The sequence below is a fragment of the Stigmatopora argus genome, chromosome 18 (assembly GCF_051989625.1).
Source record: "Stigmatopora argus isolate UIUO_Sarg chromosome 18, RoL_Sarg_1.0, whole genome shotgun sequence".
In the NCBI taxonomy this organism is placed as follows: Eukaryota; Metazoa; Chordata; class Actinopteri; order Syngnathiformes; family Syngnathidae; genus Stigmatopora; species Stigmatopora argus.
The window spans coordinates 5,527,244-5,551,453 of NC_135404.1; the positions used below are offsets into that span (position 1 = coordinate 5,527,244).

At 37.0% G+C, this 24,210-nt stretch overlaps 3 protein-coding genes across 5 annotated transcripts in view; all 3 read left to right on the top strand.

Annotated features, from left to right (window-relative positions):
• The first annotated feature begins 1,596 nt into the window (after nucleotides 1-1,596).
• lgi1b (leucine-rich, glioma inactivated 1b) lies at nucleotides 1,597-10,881 on the top strand. Its single transcript, XM_077625688.1, has 10 exons — nucleotides 1,597-1,873; nucleotides 1,949-2,020; nucleotides 3,256-3,327; nucleotides 3,402-3,473; nucleotides 6,486-6,557; nucleotides 7,513-7,682; nucleotides 7,743-7,907; nucleotides 7,984-8,204; nucleotides 8,666-8,912; nucleotides 9,864-10,881. The coding sequence occupies exons 1-10, from the start codon at nucleotides 1,680-1,682 to the stop codon at nucleotides 10,211-10,213; spliced, it is 1,635 nt and encodes a 544-aa protein (XP_077481814.1). The 5' UTR covers nucleotides 1,597-1,679; the 3' UTR covers nucleotides 10,214-10,881.
• A 1,135-nt stretch (nucleotides 10,882-12,016) lies between these two features.
• On the top strand, nucleotides 12,017-20,410 carry slc35g1 (solute carrier family 35 member G1). 2 transcript variants are annotated; one of them, XM_077626531.1, is made up of 5 exons: nucleotides 12,017-12,573; nucleotides 13,331-13,505; nucleotides 14,642-14,776; nucleotides 15,981-16,177; nucleotides 17,841-20,410. In XM_077626531.1, the coding sequence occupies exons 1-5, from the start codon at nucleotides 12,255-12,257 to the stop codon at nucleotides 18,251-18,253; spliced, it is 1,239 nt and encodes a 412-aa protein (XP_077482657.1). In that variant the 5' UTR covers nucleotides 12,017-12,254; the 3' UTR covers nucleotides 18,254-20,410. The 2 variants fall into 2 exon arrangements, with proteins under 2 accessions (XP_077482657.1, XP_077482658.1); XM_077626532.1 differs by having other exon boundaries at nucleotides 12,367-12,573; nucleotides 14,523-14,776.
• Nucleotides 20,411-22,713: 2,303 nt separating this feature from the next.
• Nucleotides 22,714-24,210, top strand: part of plce1 (phospholipase C, epsilon 1) — a 73,459-nt gene continuing 71,962 nt past the window's right edge. For both annotated transcript variants that reach the window (XM_077625284.1, XM_077625285.1), the window contains exon 1: nucleotides 22,714-22,829. The gene's annotated coding sequence lies outside the window, so the exon portion shown is untranslated. The remainder of the gene's footprint in view (nucleotides 22,830-24,210) is intronic.

Below are 24,210 nucleotides of genomic sequence, written 5' to 3' on the forward strand. Positions count from 1 at the left end.
ATCGCAGTGTGATGACGTACGTTGCAAAACTAATAATAAACACAAAATTACCTAAAATATTTAGCTGTATAGTGCCACAAATGTAAGACAATGATACATGTTTTTGAGTTTTATATATATATATATATATATATATATATATATATATATATATATATATATATATATATATATATATATATATATATATATATAAAAATCTCATTTCCTGAACTTTATACTCATTAGGGTTGCGGGGGGTGCTGGAGCCCAGGACCCCAGAGTTGTGAGACCGATGCACCAAGCACTCAGCTGCCGAGCCATGTGTTTTAATATTTTCAATGATTTACTTTTGGCTATTCGTAATTTAAATCAATCAGCAAGTCAGTAGGGAATTTTATTTGGTGTTTTGGTTCCACAAAAGGGTCTCATGTATCGTCATTTAAACGCTGGTTCGAAATATAAAGCGGCTATTATGCAATGAAAAGTTTCAAGTCATCTGTTTTTGAAGGTGAAGAAAGAAGTCTTGTGTTTTGTGCCTTTTTTTCACTCGGATTTTGGAACAAAGAAGTCAATGTGAGACAAACACAACGGGAAGTGATAGAATTCAAACATTTTTATCAATAACGGCATCTTTCACTTATAAGTGTAATATCTGCAGCTTTCTGTGCCATTTTGATAGTAAAATCATCGTTTATTGTCATCCTTTAGGGACATTGGTACACTAAAATACAAATCTTGTTATTTTTTTAGCCTTTTAGCTTTCAATATTTGCATTTTTATTTGTTTTGTATTTTCCACTGTCATTGAAGGTGTAGACCTCCAATATGTGGCTCTTTTCATACATCTGCTGTGACTTTTATTGAGTTTTTCATTAGTATTGTTGTCAAATCCATTTTAAGTGGGTGGGAGCTAGCCCACCCTCTTCAAATGGCTTGGACGTCTATCGTCGTCAATGGTAGCCAAAGAAGTAACAACCATGCAAGCATAAATCCTGTAGATTATTACATGAAAATTGTATTTAAAAATACAATAGAAAATCATCTTCAGCAAATTAATTCAAAATAAAAACGTGCGTACACTATATCTTTACATTTTCCAAAATTTATTTTCAATTTTTTAAAATATTTTCTTCTCTATTGTCATTTTCATTTATTATTTCTCTTTGAATTTTCAATTTTAAATATTTTATGTCATTTTTATGTATTATTTCTATTTAAATTTTTAGTTTTAAATATTTTTTTATATTATTTTCTATTTTTTGTATATACATCCTAAGTGAGTTCATATGTCTCATACGCCAAATTAATATTTCATGTTTCTCATTTCCATAGCAAAAGAGAAAAGAATGGCTTGGTATTAATGAGGCAGGTGCATTGAGGCTTGCCAATGAATAGTAGCTTTCTAGAGCTTACGATCGCCATAAATAATGACAATAAAAGCTGCAGCAGCTGATAAGACTAGACAAAAGCGCACTTTGTTAAGGACCCCCCCCCTTCCTTTGTGTGTTCTCTCCCCCCTTTGCGGGCTCCCGCAGCCTAATAAGAAGCAGACAATATTTTGAGGAGGGAGGTGGGAGAAAAAGAGAGAGAGAGAGTGGCAGGGTGACATCAATCTGGGTCCTCCACTTGGCTCCAAAGCTTCATACAAAACCAACTTGCTTGCGAGTAAGTCATCAAATAGGAGATCAACGTTGAAGAATGGCGACCCTGGGAAGAAGATCGATGAACTGGTCCATGGTTTTTTGGGGGCTTATTGTGTGTTCGCTCCTGGCAGCCGGACGGAGACTCAAGCAGCCCCGATGCCCAACTGGATGTACTTGCACCAAAGATAATGCCCTGTGTGAGAACGTCCGGATTGTGCCGCACACTTTCCCTTCTGATGTGCTCTCACTGTAAGAGATTGGTTTTGCTCAAGAGGGGAAATCTGGTGCTTATTTTTGATTCTTGATTTTGTCTCTGTTGTTCAGATCTTTTGTCAAGTCTGGATTCAGTGAAATCGCAGGAGGAAGCTTTGCACACACACCTGCCTTGCAACTACTGTGAGTTGTTGTTTTATGAATGCACTTATGTGCAGTGTTAAAATTGTTTCTTGCTTGTCCTGTGATATCATATATAATAATAGTAACCCACTTTAACCCCAAGAAACTGAACAATGCCTTACTGATTGACAGCTAGGTTTGTATGCATTTGAGTATACAGTATGCATGCATGTTTATATTATTGTTGAAGGAAGGGAGCTCTTCCTTCAATACACATTTTAATACTATGAAACACACTTCAATATCAATATCGCTATTTTTTTAAATGCAAACTGTATAATCGTAATTTCATGTAATTGTAATGTATAAAATAAAAGGTCTATGTCTTATCCAAAATAAATGGCATTTTTTAAAATATATTTTTTCAATATTTTCACCTAAGAATATTCTGTATTATTTTAGCTTTTTATGTATTTGTTTGTATATTTTCCAATTATTACAATTTTTTATTTTTGTTTCAATTTTTTTAAATTATTTTTTTCAATATTTTCACCTAAGAATATATTGTATTTTAGCTTTTTATGTATTTGTTTATATATTTTCCAATTATTAATTTTTTTTTATTTCATTAAAAAAAAAAAAAATCAATATTTTCACCTAAGAATATATTGTATTTTAGCTTTTTATGTATTTGTTTATATATTTTCCAATTATTATTTTTTCAAATTTCTGCTTTTATTTCATCGTTATTTTTTAACTTAGTCTATTTTTCCTTTTTCATATTTTATTTCAACTTAATATTTTTTTAAAAAGTCATAAAAGATCCTACTAACTCTTTGCTTTGTTTATTCATGTTTAAAAAGTAGGAAAATATTTTTTCTTTTTTGTTTCTATTTTAAAACAAAACATAACATAACACTAGTCCTTCACTCTTTTCAAAAACATTTTTTAAATGAATTAATATGGAATAATTTACTAATAATGCTTTAGTAAGAGTAAAACGTGTGTGGTAGTAGTACACAGCTATTATTAGCATTACGAAGTAATCATTTTATTTTTCATAGAGAACATCAATCACCATCAATGGCATTTAATGGACATTTTTCTGTTTACTTAAGACAACATGTGAGGTTGAGCTCATTGATAAATAACAAGAACCATGTGGTAGCCCAATGCCAGTTTATGGCTTCCATTAACGAATCTGTGAGACCAACGATAACGTCACTGTTATTTTTCTTCCTGCAGTGGATGCGTCATTGTTTTTAACGTATTTTGTGTTTGTGTTGCGGCCGCAGATTGTTCACGGCCAATTCTCTGGACCTCATCGACGATGACGCCTTTGTTGGGTTGCCCCATCTTGAATATCTGTGGGTATTTATTTGCTCTTGGATTTTTGCGTTGTCAAATGAACTCATATTAATAAGAAAATGATCTTTTACAGATTCATTGAGAATAACAAGATTGAATCCATTTCGCCATTTGCATTCCGCGGTCTCAAATCATTGATTCATTTGTGAGTATCATTTGATAATATAGTGGACCGAATTATTGTATTCATTGTTACTTGCAAAACATATTTAGAAAAGCAGTATTTTTTCTGCTGTTGAATAATTTTGAGTTTTTTTTTTTTAATTCCGATTTTTAAAAATGTATTCATAACTACAATTTTTTTTAAATTATTTTATTATGATTTACTGCTAATTAATAATTATTATATGATTGAATTAACATACTGTTTTTTGATTGATTGTGTTTGCAATATTTATTTTATTTTGTCATTTAATCTTTTTTAGCATGATAATATGATGAAATATTTGAAGGTTATTTTTGTTTTTTTTATTGTACTTGTCATTTTAAATATTTTATATGAATGAATCTCAATTAAGGGCGGCTCGGTGGCACGTTGGTCTCACAGATCTGGGGTCCTGGGTTCAAATCCAGGTCACATACACCTATGTGGAGTTTGCATGTTCTCCCGGGCCTGTGTGGGTTTCCTCCGTGTACTCCAGTTTCCTCACACATTCCAAAAACATGCATGGTAGGCTGATTGGACACTCTAAATTGCCCCTAGGTATGAATGTGAGTGTGAATGGTTGCCCGTTTCATTGTGCCCTGCGATTGGCTGGCCACCAATTTAAGTTGTCCCCCTGCCTCTACCTGGGAGAGGCTCCAGCATCCCCTGTGAGCCTAATGAGGATAAAGCGGTTCAGAAGATGAGATGAGATGAGATGAAATGAGATGAAATTAGATGAAATTAGATGAGATGAGATGAGATGAGATGAAATGAGATGAAATGAGATGAAATGAGATGAAATGAGATGAAATGAGATGAGATTAGATGAAATGAATCTTTTTTTTTTAAATTATTAGTGTTTATTATTTACTTAAAATATATATGAATATGTTTTTACATTCATATTATTACATGTCAGTTGTATGTCTACGAAGCTCTTTCAGATCTTAATTTCGGCTTCTATAAATTAACTTGGCTTGATTTAACCAAATTGACGTCATTACAACCGGTACACAATTTAACACAAGTGCATATGACTTATCATTTTGATGCCTGATTTTGCATTGAGCCATTTCAGTGCCATTAATGATGAATCATTATTCTGCTGTGAATTGAATTGAGTTTGTCATTGGTCCACTCCATTTCAAGTGGGAATATGTCCATCCTTCAAATTGAAATGAATTGGATGTCATTGGCACGCAAACAGTTAATAAATATACATAAGAGAATTTGAGCACATAAGTGCTCGACAAATAATACTGATTAAAAAAAATCTAAAGATTTAAATAAAAAAAAATACACCTAAAAATGATAAAATCCTAAAATAAAAATTAAAAAGAACAAAAGCAGAAATAATATAGTAAGAAATCACATTATGGGTTAAGCAGCGCATTTGCTAATGCAAAGATAGTGTGACGACGTGCATGTGACCGGCCACTAAATATAGCCATGCTGTGACTGTCAAGCAGGTGACCTATAATCTTTTTCCGAGCTTTCTCACAAGTCATTCCAACACAATTTACAATCTAAAGTGCAATCTGAGAGATCTCCGATTACTCCCTTGTATGGAACCGTGCAAACAATCTTGCAGCCGTACCTTGTAACAATCTTGGAAGTAACTAATAACACATTGCGTTTCACCTGTTTATCAAAAACACGACAGGAAAGGAAGGAGGGACTAAATCTCTTCAAAGTATTTACGTTTAACTCATTGGCTGCTATAGATTAGTAAAAGACGGACTAGATCTGCTCTAAAATGAACTGTTTTGACATGACCCAACAGTAATTTTGGCATATTAATCTACTTACAATAGGGGTGTCAAACTGGTGGCCTCGGGGCCATATCTGGCCCTCAGCATTATTTTATGTGGCCCACGAAAGTAAATCTTGTAATCAACTCTGTGTGTTTTGCTTTACAAAGTTGTTTGGAAAATTTGCTGTTTATTTTTGGTTATTAAATTCTTTTTAATTATATTTGTCTCCTTGTGCCCTGCTATTGGCTGGCCTCCAATTCAGGGTGCCTCCCTAGTGAGGATAAAGCGGTTCAGAAAATGAGATGAGATGAAAGATTTATTTTTTAGAGGAATAAAAATGATTCCAACACTTAAATAAAAATGATTTTGGTCAATTTTGAGGTTAACAATTACTCTAAACCAAGAGTGTCAGACTCAGGTTGGTTCGTGGGCCGCTCTAACGTCAACTTGATTTCACGTGGGCCGGACCATTTTAGATATAATATTTAGATTTGTTTTTATAAATGGATTAAAAGAACTGGATTAAAAGCCATGAATATTCAGTTTTTTATAGATCTAAAACAATGTCTATTTTAGCTTTTTTTATATATATTTTTAGATTTTACAAAATGATTTTTGAACTAAAAACACAAAAAAATGATTAAAAAATTATAATTATTGATTTAAAAGGGGGAAAATCAGGAAATTTACTATACATCTATACTCTTCATTTTAATTTGATCCTAAAACAGAAAGTCGGCACTAATGATTTACTTTCCCGGGCCACACAAAATGATGCGGCGGGCCAAATTTGGCCCGCGGGCCGCCACTTTGACACCTGTGCTCTAAACGGTGTAAAGATGATAAAAATTGGTCGAAAGATCGATTATGGAATTGATCAGTATATCTATAACTCTAATGTGGCCCACAACAAAGATGAGTTTAACACCCTTGACTTACAACAATCAAACTAACACCACACGTCAACAAATTTTCATCTAAAAATGCTTAAAAAAGGAATCACGGCACAGCAATATGGAGTAATATTAGCCACATATGATAAATGCATTATTGAATGGACCAAGCTGGGTAAATGTCTTCCCGTTCTGCTTTGTCATCGTGTGTTTCGAGAGTGCAGCCGTGCAAAAATCTTGCACCCAGGACAGCAAGTCCCAAATAAATAATGCAACACTCATGAATTAAGATGACTTCTCTTTTTAATCCTCATCTGTTTCCTCTTTCTAGTGGCAATTTGACATATTTCTTTTTTCCTTCTAAGGAGTCTGGCTTACAACAATCTTGAAATGCTGCCTAAGGATGTCTTTAAAGGGATGGATGCTTTGACTAAAGTGTGAGTATTGGCTTTTATGTGGGTTTTTAATGAACCAAAACAATATCCATCAAATATAGCAAATCACAGAATAAATTCTCTTGATCTTCTTCATCAGGTTAAAAAAGTTGGAATTCTATCTTTTCTGTTATTTATTTATAAGCAGTAAAACATGTCTTCTTCAATCAAAATGCCTCAATTTTGCCTGAAGATTTTATTTTATTTTTAGAATGATTAAAAAGGAATAAATAACCGTGGATAAGCGATACATGAAATAAATGACTGAATTAATGAATAAATAAAAATTTAAGAATTATGTTTTCTTTTTTAACTGAAATAATAATATATAATATCATGAAATAAAATATTTGGAATATTTTTTCTTATTTGTTACTTTTTTTAAAAGAGAAAGTAAATGTAAATTAATAAAAATTCCAAGAATTTTATTTTTCTATTCCTTTTTAATTTGAAAAACAAACATACATAATAATTACTTTTTGTCATTTGACCTTGGTTTTAAATAAGCAAAATATTTACTGCCATGTAGTTTTTAATTAGAAATTTTTAATCAATTCAAATGAACTTTAAAATGAAATAACACAAATGTTTTGTTAAAAAGTTTATTTCTAAAATAAAACTAATTCAGTGCCATTGACGTTGGTAGACGTCCAGTTACTTGGTGTCCAATCATCCTCGTGCTGTGACTACAAATGAGTTTGTCACTAGTCGGCATCCAATCAATTTGAACTGGAAGGGCTGGCAAAAAATGAACATTGTTCTTTCGCTAACACAATAAGTAAAGGATTTATGCACTATCAAAATACTTGTCATCTGATTATTAATTAGTTATTCATTGGTTGATTCTTCCTGGACAGTAAAACACATAACAGCCCTCCTAAGTCAACCCTAAGTACAACGTTTCCCACAACAAATATCAGTTTTAAATCCTTATCCCACATGTTGTTAATATTTGAAGGGATCTTCGAGGCAATAACCTCATATGCGATTGCAAGCTCAAGTGGTTGGTGGAGTGGATGCACCACACCAATGCCACACTGGATCAAATCTACTGCAGTGGGCCTCCAATTCACCAAGGCAAGAAGATCAATGATCTTCTCCCACACTCCTTTGACTGCCTAACCTCAGGTATGTGACAAATTTATCTTCAAATTGAACTCAAAATGTAAACAACACAACTCTTTGCAGAATTCGCCTCTTATCAGTGGCTGAAGTTCGAGTCCATTTCCGTGGAGTCCTTCACCTTTCGTGAAGATCGCTATGTTGTGTTTGCACAACCGTTTGCTGGCACGTGCAGTTTCCTGGAATGGGATCATGTGGAGATGACCTTCCGAAACTTTGACACCATTGAAAGTGAGTAAGTGTGATAGACACAAACCGCAAAGTGACGATTAGCAGTGAGGCGGTAACAGTTTCGTGACATTTCCAGGCACTTCCACTGTGGTCTGCAAACCCTTGGTGATCAACAACCAGCTTTTTGTCATCGTGGCACAGCTGTTTGGGGGTTCCCACATTTACAAAAGGGACATTTCCGCCAATAAATTCATCAAAATCCAGGACATCGACATCCTGAAAATCCGTAAACCCAACGACGTGGAGACCTTTGTAATCGACGGGGAGTCGTTCTTTGTTATCGCGGATAGCTCTAAGGTTGGTAGACCTAATTCCATCCCGTGACCGGACATTTCGTCGAAAGACGTTTGGTCCCCGGACGTTTGGTCCCCGGACGTTTGGTCGACCGGACGTTTGGTCCCCGGACGTTTGGTCGACCGGACGTTTGGTCGACCGGACGTTTGGTAGAACGGACGTTTGGTAGAACAGACGTTTGGTCGCCGGGTTCGCTCCCTGTCAAATTATGGCAGAGAGTTTACTGTTGATATTTTGATATTAGATATTTAGATATTAAACTCACTCTCTCTCTCTCATGATTATAATTTTGAGAGCTGGTTTCAACAGTAACAACCCGGCGACTAAACGTCCGTTCTACCAAACGTCCGTTCTACCAAACGTCCGTTCTACCAAACGTCCGGGGACCAAACATCTTTCGACAAAACGTCCGAGTACCATTCCATCCATGTAGTCTTACTTTCTGACTGTGGACTTTCTTGTAGGCCGGTTCTACCACCGTGTACAAATGGAACGGCAATGGATTCTACTCACACCAGTCACTCCACCCGTGGTACCGGGACACAGACGTGGAGTACATGGAGATCTCCAACAAACCCCACTTGATCTTGTCCAGTAGTTCCCAGAGGCCAGTGGTTTATCAGTGGAACAGGGGGCAGAAGAGGTTTGACCGTAGGACCGATTTACCAGAGATGGAGGATGTCTTATCCGTCCAACACTTCCGGGTCAGAAGTAAGACCTGACATTTTGGAATTTAGGACCTACAACGTTGTCTATGGGTAGTAATTACGTAGCTCAGGAATAAACATTGATATTCACGATGAATTGATATTCATAGATGCGAGAATAAAGTCGTATTCACACCTGTACTGTTTGGTCAGGACTAAATCTGAAAAGTTTGTGTTCACCGTTTGGGCTGGTGTGAATACACACCAGTGAACTGTGGCGTGGAGCAAATAGCCTATCTGAGACCTCGCCGGAGTAGTCGTGGTTTGCATTCGCACCGTTGTGCGGTCCAGTTCTGAAATTACACACCTTTTTGCACTTATCAGGTTTTGGTAGCCGCAGGCGTTATGGACAATGTTGTTTGCTTAGCATTACAATGCCGTCATCTCTTTCTTCTGTATTTTACTACCCATTTTGACCAATGATTTAACGATGATTGCGTATGTGAGGGTTTGTTGTCAAGTTCTGGGACACTCGCAAGAATTCCAATGCGAAAGGGGTCTGTTGTATTTCATTGTCCATACCAAAGAAAGTGAACAAAGAACTTTACCGGTGTGAATACGATATTTAACTTTCTCAGTAGGCAAGTGGACTGTTCTGGTTCTGGTGCTGTTGGACTTGTCTCAGACTCGACACCCAAAAAATAGAGACTAGTCTTGCTTCAAGACCACATTTTGAAGGTCTCAGTCTTGCACTTGACAACCTGAAGATTCAGTCTTGATCATGACTTGGTCTTAATTATTCCTGTTATAATATCCAAAAATCCCAGTCTAGCGATGTCCTTTCAAATAAATGTCAAAACATTTCTTCATTAACCAGAACAGTCCAGTAGCATTTAATTCAATACCCTGAGAATTATTCGACCTGGTTGATTAAGAATATACTCAGGAACTAGATTAAAACTGATTCAAGACTGAGTAATGTCTCAATATTCTAAACCTTTGTCCTTTTTCAAAGGTGAGCTGTTCATATGCTTGACCAGATTTATCGGGGACTCCAAGGTGATGCGTTGGGACGGCGCCATGTTCAAGGAGGTCCAGACATTTCCCTCCCGCGGATCCATGATTTTTCAGCCCGTCTCCATCGGCAACTGGCATTACGCCATTCTGGGTAGCGATTATTCGCTGACGCAGGTCTACCAGTGGGACACCAAGCGGGGCCAGTTTGTCCCATCCCAGGAGTTGAGCATTCAGGCACCGCGAGGGTTTTCTCTGGTATCCGTCGACGGGCGAGACTTCCTGATCGCGTCCAGTTTTAAGGGAAAGTCTCAGATATATGAGCATCTCATGATCGATCTCAGTGTGTAATATTTGGACTATCTGTCTCGAGTCATAGTTTATCCGACATGTTTCAACTCGTAGAAATTCCAGGGCAGCTAGTTTTCCAGGGAAGTACAAAGAAGAACATAGAACTTAAAATGGACTGATGTTACTCAATCTACAAAAAACTATTCAAAGTCAGGAGCTCTCACGAGACGTCAGTTCGTTGGATTTTCGACATCAAGATTGGTCCACATTTTTACAAGGGTTTTAGATACACGCAATCAATCTACTCAATTACTCTCCATCTAAAGTGGGCACAGCTTACGTAAGACCGATGCAGACAGTGTTGCTTTACGGATGAATAAGTTACTAGAATCATCCCACTGTGTGGCCCACCTTTCACTTCACTCTTGCCCCCGTTTTGTCGTCATTGGGAAAAACATTGTTTGTGAGTACAGCACCTGTGCGTTGACAAAGTCCTCTTATAGGTAATCACAATGGAATTTGGAAAACAACAAACACATAGCCTCCCAAATCACATTTGATTGGATCTTTACAAGTGACAAACTTTTAAAAATTTACAATAGAGGGATGAAATACCCACATGATTGGATGTTTATCATCATCAACGACACTGAAAAAGTTGACTTCACAGACAAGTTTGCTAAATATGACTGCTTTTTTTTAATGATACTGTATAAAGTAATTTATATGAAACATTTGTAGGTAGAAATGAAGTTATGATTGTCTTACATTTCTTGTCATTCTTTTAGAATTAAATGTCATTAACTCTTTACAAAACCTGACATTTATAGGGTGTTCATGAATTTTCTTAATTTACACAAATATCTGTATTTCTGCATTTGATAAATAAAAAAAGCACAAAAACTACTCTTTCTTTCCTGCATCCTGAAATGTTATTCTATTTCATAAATACGTAGGTACTAAATAGTAGGTACTAAATAGTAATTAATCAGCTGGCTGATGTATTTATTGATAAATTGATTGATATATTTATGATTTATTACTTAGTCATGAATTATTTATTTATTATTTGTGTTTTTTTGTTTTTGTTGTTAATGTCCACTTCGTGTTGAGGATTTAAATCTCATTATACTGACAACAAAAGCATTCAATTGCATTTAATCCAATTTAGTTCAAAATTTTCAAATCGTCACACATAACATTAATAGTTCTTCATCTTTTCACATTGTAATTAATGTTTTTTTTTAATTGACACTTAATTTTTGTTAAATTTGTTCATTCTAGGCTGAGTGGTTAGCGCGTCGGCCTCAAAGTGGGGGACCTGGGTTCAAATCTAGGTCGGTCCACCTGTGTGGAGTTTGTATGTTCTCCCGGGGCCTGCGTGGGTTTTCTCTGGGTACTCCGGTTTCGTCCCACATTCCAAAGACATGCATGGTAGGCTGATTGGACACTCTAAATTGCCTCTAGGTATGAGTGTGAGGGTGAATGGTTGTTTGTCTCCTTGTGCCCTGTGATTGGCTGGCCACCAATTCAGGTTGCCACCCGCATCTGGCTCAAAGTCAGCTGGGATAAGCTCCAGCACCCCCCGCGACCCTAAGGAGGATAAATCGGTTCAGAAAATAAGATGAGATGTTCATTTAAGTGCACCGTTTTTGTCTGAAAAATTCCAAACTCTTTTTCATTTCTTTCAAGGAACACCATTTTTATTACAAAACCAGAGGTTTTGACTAATGACAATAAAAGCAGTCAATTCAATACAATTCAATTATGGCGTCATCTGCTCTGATTTAAGAACAACAAGGTTTGACGTACTAATCGTCTTGTTTAATTGGCCTAGATGAACGTCAAATGTGACTCTACTCGCGTTTGAATCCTCGTCCTCGCTGGGGGCGTCAACATTTGGCTCATATTTTGGTTGCCCTGCAGGGTCGGGGTGGCCTGTATTTCTGGTTCCCCCCTGTGGCTAAAGTAATCACTGCATGCCAGCCAAGCAAGGTTAGTTATTAACTTCGTCTTTCCAGCTTCCACTCACTTCTGGGGAAGCGACAGACGGCCAGGTACCGTGTCGAGGCATGCTGCCACCGTGTCCGCACATCTCAGCATGGGTGATATCGACCACGTGCCGCCGCAAAACGCGTTAGCCTCGGCCGACCATGTCACGGTCGTGTTCCACAAACTTGCCAGTCATGGCGAGAAAAATAGCGAAAGCGGTAGCGACGACGATCGCTGTTGCGGCGACTCGGAGCCGCTGGAGGAGCGGGCTTACGTGAGCCGGTTTGGGAACCACGGCGGGGATGCTGTAGAGGAAATAGCCGATGACATGTCGCCGGAAGCCGGCGAGAGGGAAACGTTATGCCCGCCGGCGTCGTTGCTCGTCGCCGAGAAGGCATCACCATGCGACGGCGAGAGCGCCAGCCAAGGTCAGCTTGATTCACAAGTACAACGCAGTTTGTTTTATTATCATAAATAACCGTAAAAAAATTCAACAAAAAAAATCTGTTTGTCACATCGGGTTTCGTTTGCCTGACGTCACTGACCAACCGTAAGGTCAATGTCACGTGACTAGTGTTAGCTAACTACACGTTTAATTTAGCATAAAACACTTGTTTTTATAACGTATTAGTGATAATTTCAACCATTGATGATATCCCGAGGATCACTACTTAATTACCCCGACCTTACAGTTATTTATATTTATGTATTTTATCATTCAGAGAACACTGAAACTAAGGAAAGCTTTCTTACTGTTCTAACGGATTTATTTAATGTCATTAAATTAACTAATGGCTTCCACTGACTATGATAGACCGATTGCTGTCAGCCTCTTCCAGACAAAATCGATTGAAACTGGCTCAAATAAAACCATCCAAGTAAAGAGTATGTTCATAAGTGAATACAGATATAAAAAAAACAATTCTTGTATTACATGATAAAGAATTGAAATTGTCTTTGGATCTCACAAAGGAAATATGATAGACCTCCCTAGAGTATTGCTAAATCCCTATGTGAACAATTGGATGTTTTATGCTGACCAAAGGTTAAAATAAGCAATTTGATACACAAGGTGCCAAATAGACGTCACATTGTGTAAACTCAGAGTGGAAATCTAATCTTTGCCATGTATTTGAACCTATGGTGATTTTTTTTGTTGGACCTGGATTCCGTATTTTTCCACAGCGAAACCAAAAAGATGTCCAGGTCTTGGTTTTTTCTACGCCTTCCTGGCCACAGTCTTCTTCTCCATCATCTCGCTGTTAGTGAAGACCATCCAAGGAGTGCATGCCATCGAGATCAGCGGCATCCGCTGCTTTTTCCAGATGATCTTTATTGTGCCTTTACTCACCTACCACAAGTAAGCCTGATTGGAAAGAGTAATATTTCTAGTTTCTAGTTTTTGATGGAATGAAACACTATTGCGTACTTACTCGCGAACAATATTTTGTCTCTATGGTTTTTGAAATGCCAAGTTCAATGGTTCGCAAAGAGACTTCACTTATCGCGAATTCACTTCTTCGTGATATTTTTCTGCTATTAATTTTTTTTAAAGTTCATAAAATTATGAAAATCCACACTGAAACTCGCAAGCGGAAGCCACTCCCCTTTCTTCCAGTTGTTACTAGGACTCAACACTGAAGAAAAAAAAGGTAGTCATAATAGGAGTGATCCTACTACTACAATTTTTTGATTATCTATTCTACATTAAACCGCGATATTCGAGGGTTACTGTACCATCAACAGTACGCGGGCGCCCTCTTGTGGTAGACAAATATTACCTTATTTTTTTTGTTTAAGTCACATAGATTAAATAAAATTCCCCCATAAATATCTTTACATTTTAATTGGGGGGCTGTAACTACTTATTGCGAATTCACTTCTTTGTGATATTTTTCTGCTATTAATTTTTTTTAAAGTTCATAAAATTATGAAAATCCACACTGAAACTCGCAAGCGGAAGCCACTCCCCTTTCTTCCGGTTGTTACTAGGACTCAACACTGAAGAAAAAAAAGTTAGTTATAATAGGAGTGATCCTATTTTGCAATTTTTTTGATTATCTGGTCTGCATTAACCGCGATATTCGAGTACACGGGCGCCCTCGTGTGGTAGATTACCTTATTTTTTTGTATGATTCACATAGATTAAATAAAATTCCCCCTAAATATCTTTATACATTTTAATTTGGGGACTGTAACTACAGTTTATTTTGTCAAAAAGATTGGATTTAAAGTTGGCCCTCACATACTTTGAATTTTCTCAAAGCGGATGTTGGTGAAAAAAGTTTTTACACCCCTAATTTAGGCTGACCTATTCCATTAAGAAACTGACATATCTTTCTTCATCCCCACCAAACCACCCCCGACCACCTTTCAGCCCATACATCCCATCTGTTTTTTCATGTCTTTTGCACAAAATGTAATTTATGACCTCCATTGTCATGGCCGTCCTCCATTTTGTTCCCCATTCATTCGTCACCCTCTGTTCTCCCGCAGGACAGGCTTCCTCGGTCCTCGGGATAAGCGTCTGTATCTGACACTTCGTGGATTTCTGGGCTCCAACGCCATGATTTTACTTTTCTATGCTGTGCAGCAGATGCCGCTGGCTGATGCGACCGTTATCATATTTAGGTGAGAGGTCACTCGTATTCATGCGGCAGATTCAATATGCAGAGGTAAAAATATGGCGTTAGATTGATGCCAAATTTTTTATAATTTTTGGATCATTTCAAATTGTGTACATCGTATAACAACCTTTGTACGTTTTTTTATACAGTCCATTTTTTTGCAAAACTGATCTCGTTATCCATTTCGGCTCTAATCTGGATCGTCTCCTTCACTAGCAGACGAAAATATCATCGTCGACTACTAATATTGTCATGCTTCCAACATGATATGCGCATACGCATTCCCCTTCGACACAGTGTGTCAGCAAGCAATGTACCCAGAGAGTCAAGCTGAATTTAGTGCATACAAAAGTCAAGTCCACTTGAGACTTTTAAGTGGTTTATTATCGCTTAATAAGGGGAATTGCAATCATTAACAAGGGGAGTAATTGGCCGAGGTTGACAGGTAGGCAATTCCATAAGCGTAATGTGAACATCACATGCGTAAAATATGTTCTAAAAGTGTCAAGTGAAATATCATATGCATAAAACACGTTCCATTAACATAATGTGAAATACTGGGTATGTATAATGTGTTCGTAAAGTAGATCTTGGAGAAAAAAAGTGTGCGTCCCTGATTTAGAGTGTTCAACCAGTATATTTTTGGGATGTGGGAGGAAACCGGAGTACCCAGAGAAAACCCAAGCAAGCCCAGGGAGAACATGTAAATTTCACACAATGGTGACCCCTGGGATCGAACCCTCGACCCCCAGAGCTGAGAGACCAACTCAATAACCACTTGGCCGTCATAAAACTAATAATACAAAAATAGTAGTGATGATAGAAATGTAAAAATGAAAATTTGAAACTCCTAAAGTTAAAAAAAAGATTTAAAACATCATTAAAATGAAAGTTAATGCAGAAAATTTGAAAATACTTTCAAATTTAACAATTAGAATTATTTAATTTTAATTTAAAACAATTGCATAGTTTTTTAAAATTGTTATTCTATTTATATTTTATGTATTCTCCCTATAATATATATGATAATTCAAAACGCAGGTGACAAGATGTTATATATATATATGAGTAACATACTATAGTAATTTAAAAAATTCAAATTGCCCGTTACACTAAACACCTTACTTACAGTGACGAGAGTAAATGTACCGGAATTTTGATATTTTGCACCCCTCTTTTTACCTATGGATGTTATTTATTTGAAACAGTAATCCGGTGTTCACCTCACTGCTGGCTTGGGCCTTCCTGAAGGAGAAGTGTACCATCTGGGACTGCGTCTTCACAGTCTTCACCTTGACCGGCGTCATCCTCATCGCTCGGCCGCCATTTCTCTTCGGGGAAAATATCAAAGGCATTGAGGGAGACTACACCAATCATGTCAAAGGGTCCATTGCTGCCTTTGCAGGTGAATAATTGACACCCCTTGCCAGTTTAAATGTGTTGGACATCTCTCGCTATCGATGACACCAAAACAGTGTTTCCTAACCACTGTGTCGTGGCACACTGGTGGGCCGTGAGAGATGGTCAGATGTGCTGTGGGAAATTAGCTGACAAGTCATCCATTGTAACCCGAGAGAAACAATAATATTAGAGTGAAGTCTAATATGATGAGAATTAAGATATATATATACAGTGGTACCTCGACATACGAGTGCCCCGACATACGAGCAATTTGAAATACGAGTAAAATTTCGGGCAAATATGTATCTTGAGATACGAGACAAATGATGATATACGACCATACAGCGGACACGAGAGGCTGCTCATAAGAACATCATGGCCACTGTCTTTCTGGTCGCAACTCCCTCGTGTAATGTCTACGAGCACTGGGCGGAGCGTTGCATTTTCAGTGTTTTTTTCCGTTAGTCAGTGCGAATGGCGTATATACTACTTCTCCTTGGGAAGTGGTCGTGTGTTATTGTGAGGACATTAGTGTGCATCATTTTGGGAATATTTTGTAGGGAATACAAAAGAAAACAACCCATGATAGGTTGCGTCTGAAAGTCAGGGTGGAGGCGGGGCAAATAGAGCCAATCTGGGAAAAAGAAAGGTATCAGCCTTTAAAATAAAATTAGAATTAAGGTTAGTGTAAAGCTAGATGAAAGTTATTTTTGAGTGTGTCTGCATTGTAATCCAAGTTCATTTAAATTTGTTTATGTTATGTTACGACTGCGTTGCCTTGCATCTCAGCTGACTTCGGGTCAGAGGTGGGGGACACCCTCAGTTAGTGGCCAGCCAATCGCAGGACACCATGAGACAAACTACTATTCACGCTCAAACTCATACTTCGGGGCAATTTAGAGTGCCATATCAGCCTACCATGCATATCTTTGGAATATGTGAGGAAATCGAAGTACTCAGAGAAAACCCACGCAGGCCCGGGGAGAACATACAAACTCCACACAGGTGGACCGACCTGGATTTGAACTCAGGTCTCCCACTGTGAGTCCGACGCGCTAAGCACTCACCCACCGGGCTGCCCCTCAATTTTTCTTTCCACATTAATTATAAATACTGTATTTTCACGACTATAAGGCGCACTTAAAAGTCTTAAATTTTCTCCAAAATAGACAGGGCGCCTTATAATCCAGTGCACTTTAGATATGGACCAATACTAAAATTGTTATCACGATAAAATAAAATAAATCAGTCGATAGGGTACACCATCCTCTACAGGTCTTGCAACTACTGTAAGCAGCCTGCGACTTCATTTTCCCCCGTGCGCGATCCATGCTGGGATATGTAGTTCTTTTGTCAATACACCCAGTATGACGGCCAGCACACTAATTTGGTGCTCGCCGTCATTCCGGCTGGATTGACAAAAGAACTCCAGCCGCTAGATTGGCCTATCTGACTGTTTTGTTGACATTCCCTTTAGCGCAGCACCATCTAGTGGTAATGTGGAGCGGTGCGCCTTTAAAAGCGGTGCGTCCTATATGTGTCAAATACAGAAATAGCACTTGTTACTGACACTGCGCCTTTAAATGTGATGCGCCATATAGTCATGAAAATACGGTAAGCAATTTTTCTTGAAATGCTCATCATCAGCTTGTCTATTTTCCCCACAGGTGCGATCGGTGCCGCCTGCACCATGGTGGTCCTGCGCAAGATCGGGAAGAGCGTGCACTATCTCCTCTCGGTGTGGTACTACGCCGTCATCGGTTTCGCCGAGTGCTTAATCATGGTAACCGTGCTAGGCCAGTGGGAACTGCCATTGTGCGGCCGCGACCGTTGGATGCTGATGCTTATCGCCGTCCTGGGTATCGCTGGCCAGAGCTTCTTGACCAAAGCGCTTCAGCTGGAGAAGGCTGGCCCCGTGGCGCTGATGCGGACTGTGGACGTGGTGCTGGCTTTCTTTTTCCAGTTCGTCTTTTTGGGTCAAACGCCCAGCTATTGGAGCTTGGGCGGGGCGCTCTGCATTGTCATGAGCACTAGCGGCGTCGCCTTGAGGAAGTGGTACACCAGCACGCGTAAAAGCTGAACGCTAACATTCTCCGTTGCTAGTGTTCCTGTTTTTCTCCGCCACAACCGTTCGCTTTAGTTGAATACTTTCTGAGCGGTCCTAATCAAGCGGAAGGATTTTTACTGTCGTGCAGTAGTGAAGAAGAGGCTCATGCAGTCATTTTTTTGTTATGTGCAATACAAACGTGTTCAAAGTTTGAAGGAGTTTAAGTATAGCTGAAGTATTGCTGCCACAACTGGAAAATGAATCCCTTTGCAATGTGATCAATATTACAAAATGTGACATGATTGACATGATCACTTAAAATCGTCTTAAAATTCACTTAAAATTGTGTGAAAAATTATAAGTCATTTATTCAGTTAAAAATATATGAAAATAAAAATTACTACAAAAATTAAATAACCCCAAAAAGCAAGTCATTACAGGAATTTAAAAATTACATTTAGTAAAATATTTTTTTAGGTGTAATTGGCTTTTTTTGTGACCAGGCAGTTTTTTTAAAAATATATTTTTCAATTACATTACATTTTTTAATCAATAATTGACTTTCTTTTCTGGTAATACATTTCAAACTTGCTGTTTTTTGTTGCTTTGTTACATATCCAATTTTAGAATTATAAAAAAAATAAGACTCGTTGGAAATTGATGCCATTACTGACACTGAAATCCATTATTTTTCTGATATGGCAGCAATATGAGTCACCCCAACAGTATCAATTTATAATCCAAACCAGCATTTGCACTGTCCCTAAACAATCAAATATTACCAAAAATATCAAATGCCAAAATACTGTTGATGCACACCAGCAATTTCAGATCTTGAAAACCATTCTTACTAGATTGTGTTTGAGGTTAGCATTCTCAGGGATCACTTTAACCACTGAAAGAATTGATTTCTTTGTCTTAAAATGTCTAAAAGAATGTTGTTTGAACTTAACTTGTGCCTTGACTGAACTCCCTTGAAAAAGGCAGCTTGGGGCAGAAAGTATTGGGACACATGCTCACTAACAATACCAAGTGATGTCTCCCAATACTTTTGCTCTCCTCTGTAGTTGTGGTCTTAAGTTTGTCAAAGCCCCTTGAAAGAAATGTTATTGATTCATATGGTGCTTCGAGATACCAATTTAAAATCACCTTTAGACTACTGATTCGTCCGTTTGAATGTTTAGCCCTGTCAATGGCAGCCAAAGTGTTACTAAATGTATTTATTTTCAAATATCTATTCATACTATTGTTAAAATATTTCTTTAAAACATTACAAGCTAATATAAAATTACAAAATAAGAGTTTTAAAATTAACATGTTCTCATTGGCAAAAATATATTTACCTGTAACGACTTGTAACTCATTTGCTCTTTGTGGAGGATAAAGAATATATGCTTAAAAAGTAAGGTATACCCAATTCCACAAAATAGCCCATGAATGAAGATATAATTGTTCTTTTTTTTTTACATAATACTACAAAAATAATTGATACTCTGGTTGTTTTTTATGATAATTCTAATCTAGCTAGTCGCTATTCCTGTAAAGGCTAATGCCATTGATATTGTCCTTTGCAAATTAGTAGCTTCAAGTAAATACAAGATGTTTCATTTTCTTTATTTAAAATATTACAAGAAAACAAAGAATAAGGTCTCCAGTTTGCAAAAAGTCATTTCATCCAATAAATAACTACATTACATTAAAGAAATATATTGCAGTCAAAATATTGCAAGAACAAACAGCTTATATATGTGATTTTAACAGCAATAAAAAATACTATTTACGTCTCAAGGCTTCACTGTAATTTGCTATCCCCCAACAAAGAACATGATGTAAAAGCCACCTACTCCCCACCTCAATGCAAATGTGCTTTCTAACATTTTAGTGGGTTATTTATTTATTTTGTTAAAGACTACTTGGACCTGGTAAAAACAAAAAATCATGCAAACATGAAAAAATAACCATTAAATACACCTTCAAACATAAATGTTGCTGATTTAAGCTGAAATACCTATTTTCAACCCCAAAATAAGTGTTTTTTGGGCGGTCATCCCCTACTTGGATGTTTTTTTCCTACTTGCTTGATTTTTTTTAAATATTACCTGCCATTGGCGGCACTGGACATCTCATTCATTTTTACTTTTGACTCATTTAATCGTTTTCAGCCCTAATAAAATTGGATATCTTGCACTACCCATGCTCTCAAAACAATTTCTTAATGCCAGTTATAATGGATTTGATGACTGTCAATGACTGAAATAATATGTATTTTCATTATTTACAACATACTGTTTATTTCTGGTTTCCATATTCAGCCTCATTAAAACAAATCCCTTTTTACCTTATTTTAATCTCCTTTAGTTTAACTACTGTTGAAAAAAATGCAACTATAGTTTTTGAAGAATGACAAAATGTTACAAAAAACAAACCTAAATTTGCTGAGACTGTTTGGGAAGATTTTGACGAATTTTGGACGATTTTTTCCCAACATTGAAAAAATTGCACGTTATTTATGTATGTAATAATTTCTGCCGCTAGATGGGGAAAATACAGTGTGGTGAAAAATCTCAGCAGCTCACCTGCCTGCTTAATTGCAAGTCAGCCAAGGACTGCAATAGACGTCCAATTATAACACAGCATTTTTTTATTATTTGAGAAAAAGCAAGTTCAGTGATTCTTAGAAATGTTTTACCCTGTTTCCTCCATGTAATATTTTAATAGGGTAATGCACTTGTCTCATTTTTGACAAATAATTAGATCATTTTCTAGACATTTTTGTGTGACTAATTAATCACATTACTGTGACTTACTGAACTAAATGGAGTTTGTGTGATGATTAATTAGATTTCCATTCATTTGAACTCGTTTGTTACCTTTAACAGACGTCCAATCCTTTTTGATTGGGAAGGCAATTCATCCCTCCTTGTCAAAACTAATTGGACTTCTAGCTGTGTCATTGTGTGAGCTCATTCTTTGACTTTTATGTATGAAAACACTTCTAAAACTGGGGAAATCCCTAAGAATTTTTGCACGCACTCCAGGGTGAGAAGGAATGTTTGACTTTTTGTTCTTTTTTTTCTTTCAAGGGGATTACACATTCCTGCGGGATGGCATCACGCTTCCCATCAGTGCAAATAGAGAAAATAAAGCCCTCGTTTTTTGTTTTACAACTTTGAGTGGCTAGACCAGGAGTGGCGAACGAATTAGACACAAAAGAGCAAACATTTTCAACTGAGAGTCAAAGTGGCACAGTGACCTGCCAAAAAAGACAAACACAAAAACAATTAAAACCATATAATTCACCATAAGACTTTCTTCACCTTACAAAACAATGTTTTTATTTCAAGGTAAATGTCCACCCTCAACTTAGCAAAAGTTGCATGTAACGAGAAACATGAAATGAGACAAAGAGCCACATAATATGCAAAATATGAGCCGCATGGAGCTCGAGAGCCGCGTGTTCACCACCCCTGTGCTAGATGCTTAAATAGTAGTGTTACTCTGTAAGAATAATAAAACTTAGTCATAAATTCAAGGTTCCTGGCTATATAGTGACCCGATGTATAGGGCTGGCTATATAATGGGTTGGTAAAATTGCATTTGCCAGACATTCCAAAGAGGTTAGACATACATTTAGACACAGACCAGACTCGTTTATTGTCTTCCTGTGCACAGCTCAGTTAATAGTATGAAGTCGGTCGTGCAAAAGAATGAAACTGAACGAATCATGAGCTGTGAGGCCAACGTGCCAACCACTCAAGCCACTGGGCCGCACGCCAGAAACAATTCTTATATTTAAATGTTATACCTTGAGAACCATACTCAGAATCTGAAAGTCCAAAGACATGAAAATGTGCTTTTCTATTTTATATTTGGTCATTTCAACACAATATTCTTTTAAAAACATTGTTACGCTGTTGCTAATAAATAAGAGTATACATTCACATCTAACAAAAAAGAAATTAACAGCAGCGGTATAGGTACATTTTTAGCTTGCAGGTTAATGCAAAGCCATATGCACCCATCAAAAGAGCCACATATGGCTAGTGAGCGATAGGTTCACTACTGCTGCTTTAAGGGGAAGCAGTTGTTTTGTAATACGTATTGCTATCTATACTTTGATTGCAAACATTTTTGTATTACAAAAGTTCATCAGAAATATGTTGTCAAGGGTTAATTTGATATTGAATTACTCTTGAAATTAATGGTAATGGCGGATTTTTTTTCCATTTTCCTTGTTAATGTTAACTCAATGGCTGCCACTGACGACGCCTGACGTCCAATTCATTTCACTAGTCGGGGCGAAGGAGAGATGATCAATTCCTCCTAGTTAAAAATGACTTGGATGTCTATCGTTGTTAATGGCAGGCGATATAAAAGTTGATAATTCTAGTATATACCCAAAATAATAGCATTTCACTTGGCGCAAACATGACGAACTAAGAACGAAGCTCAAAATTTCGCAGTGTCCCTGAAGGTATCAGTCAGTGGTTAGCATCATTGTGTTCCACTTGTTGAATCAAATGAGAGCTTCATGTTCACCTTGTTCGTTCGGCGGATTCTCCCACACCTGCACCGAAGTTTCTGGATTTAACCCGAATATAACTTATCGGTACGTTTCACAATCGACATTTTCACGCATTCAAAACATTTATTGCATTCCATCGAGCTGCTTTAGTTAAGCGTAGTTATTTGGTGTTGTGGTCATTGCAGTTTAAACTAAACATCCCAACAAATTAGATGTCTGTTTAATGTGTTTTTGTTATAAACGATCATTTATGATGGCGTTTTCGTATATGACTGCTAGTGGTCGGAAATCCACTGACAAATTATTAACATTTGAAAATAAATTAACATTTCACTGCAAATAACGTTGATAGACGTCCAATCTTTAAAATAGGAAGGTGACAGAAAATGAATTATGGCATTTTAAAGACGGATTCCATTAATTTTTGGGGGCATGTCAAATTTGTGATTTGTTTTAAATAATGGCTAAAGCATTGGGAACATATTGTTAAAAATATTTAAAAATAATTATATCTTAAATGTTGCAGCAATTTATGAGTATACTTGTTAAAAACGTGCACTCTTTCATTTAAGTATTAAGGTCAAATGAAGCACATTCATGTGAATCAGCAGTAAAAATCAATCAACAACATTTTGCAATCAAGCAATTTGGATATATTTGTCAAAAACAATCATCAACATTTCCAGACTTGTGTTTTGGTCCAAAGCTGCAAGGCAATCTTGCTTATGGATTTTCCATTTTTAAATAACAGGGTGGAATACATCAGACAATAAACACATTAACTGGTAATTAAAAATCAATTGTGCATGTTATACATTGTAAAATTATATTGTTATCATGGTGTGTTTATATTTAGGGATTGCAAGGTGTTGAGAAATATACTGTACTACCTTTCATTTCACTATGAATGTTAAATGATACACATTCATGCATATCTGCTTTAAAAACCAATAATGTTGAAAAAAAATGTGGGAAACAGTAATGTTTATTATGTTTTTAAGTAATAAGCTTTATTTGGAAAAAACAAAAATTTGAAGCCTTATAGAAACATTGCTTTGACATTTTTTTTAAACTCGATTAATCCTTGCAGCCCTATTGGATCTCCAATCCATTTGAATTAGGAGTCCTGATGCTTTATATATGCAACACATAAGCATCTGCTGATCTTTATAAGTGATATTTTCTTCACTTTGGCAAATGTGTCAACACTCCAGCACGCATTTTGTCATTTTACACAGAAAAACACGTAGGGCGCCATGCTCTTTCCACTGGCGTCTTTTTCTGCCCAGCCCTCTAATCAAAGACATGTGTGTGGTTCTGCATGAAAAGTCGCTTGTGTTCACCGTTCTTCATGTTGACAGTGGAAGACAACCTGCAGAACATTACAGGTTGTTGTTTCATTAACGTCTCTTACAAACCGAGCCTGGTCAGACTTCCTTGGTAAGGTTAAGCTTTTGTCTTAACG

Excerpts from the sequence above, each read along its gene's own strand:
- lgi1b (XM_077625688.1), top strand. The coding sequence starts at position 1,680 with ATGGCGACCCTGGGAAGAAGATCGATGAACTGGTCCATGGTTTTTTGG. Across the intron at positions 2,021-3,255 it reads ACACCTGCCTTGCAACTACT|ATTGTTCACGGCCAATTCTC; the intron begins GTGAGTTGTTGT and ends TTGCGGCCGCAG. Across the intron at positions 8,205-8,665 it reads TTATCGCGGATAGCTCTAAG|GCCGGTTCTACCACCGTGTA; the intron begins GTTGGTAGACCT and ends ACTTTCTTGTAG.
- slc35g1 (XM_077626531.1), top strand. The coding sequence starts at position 12,255 with ATGGGTGATATCGACCACGTGCCGCCGCAAAACGCGTTAGCCTCGGCC. Across the intron at positions 13,506-14,641 it reads CCTTTACTCACCTACCACAA|GACAGGCTTCCTCGGTCCTC; the intron begins GTAAGCCTGATT and ends GTTCTCCCGCAG. Across the intron at positions 16,178-17,840 it reads GTCCATTGCTGCCTTTGCAG|GTGCGATCGGTGCCGCCTGC; the intron begins GTGAATAATTGA and ends TTTTCCCCACAG.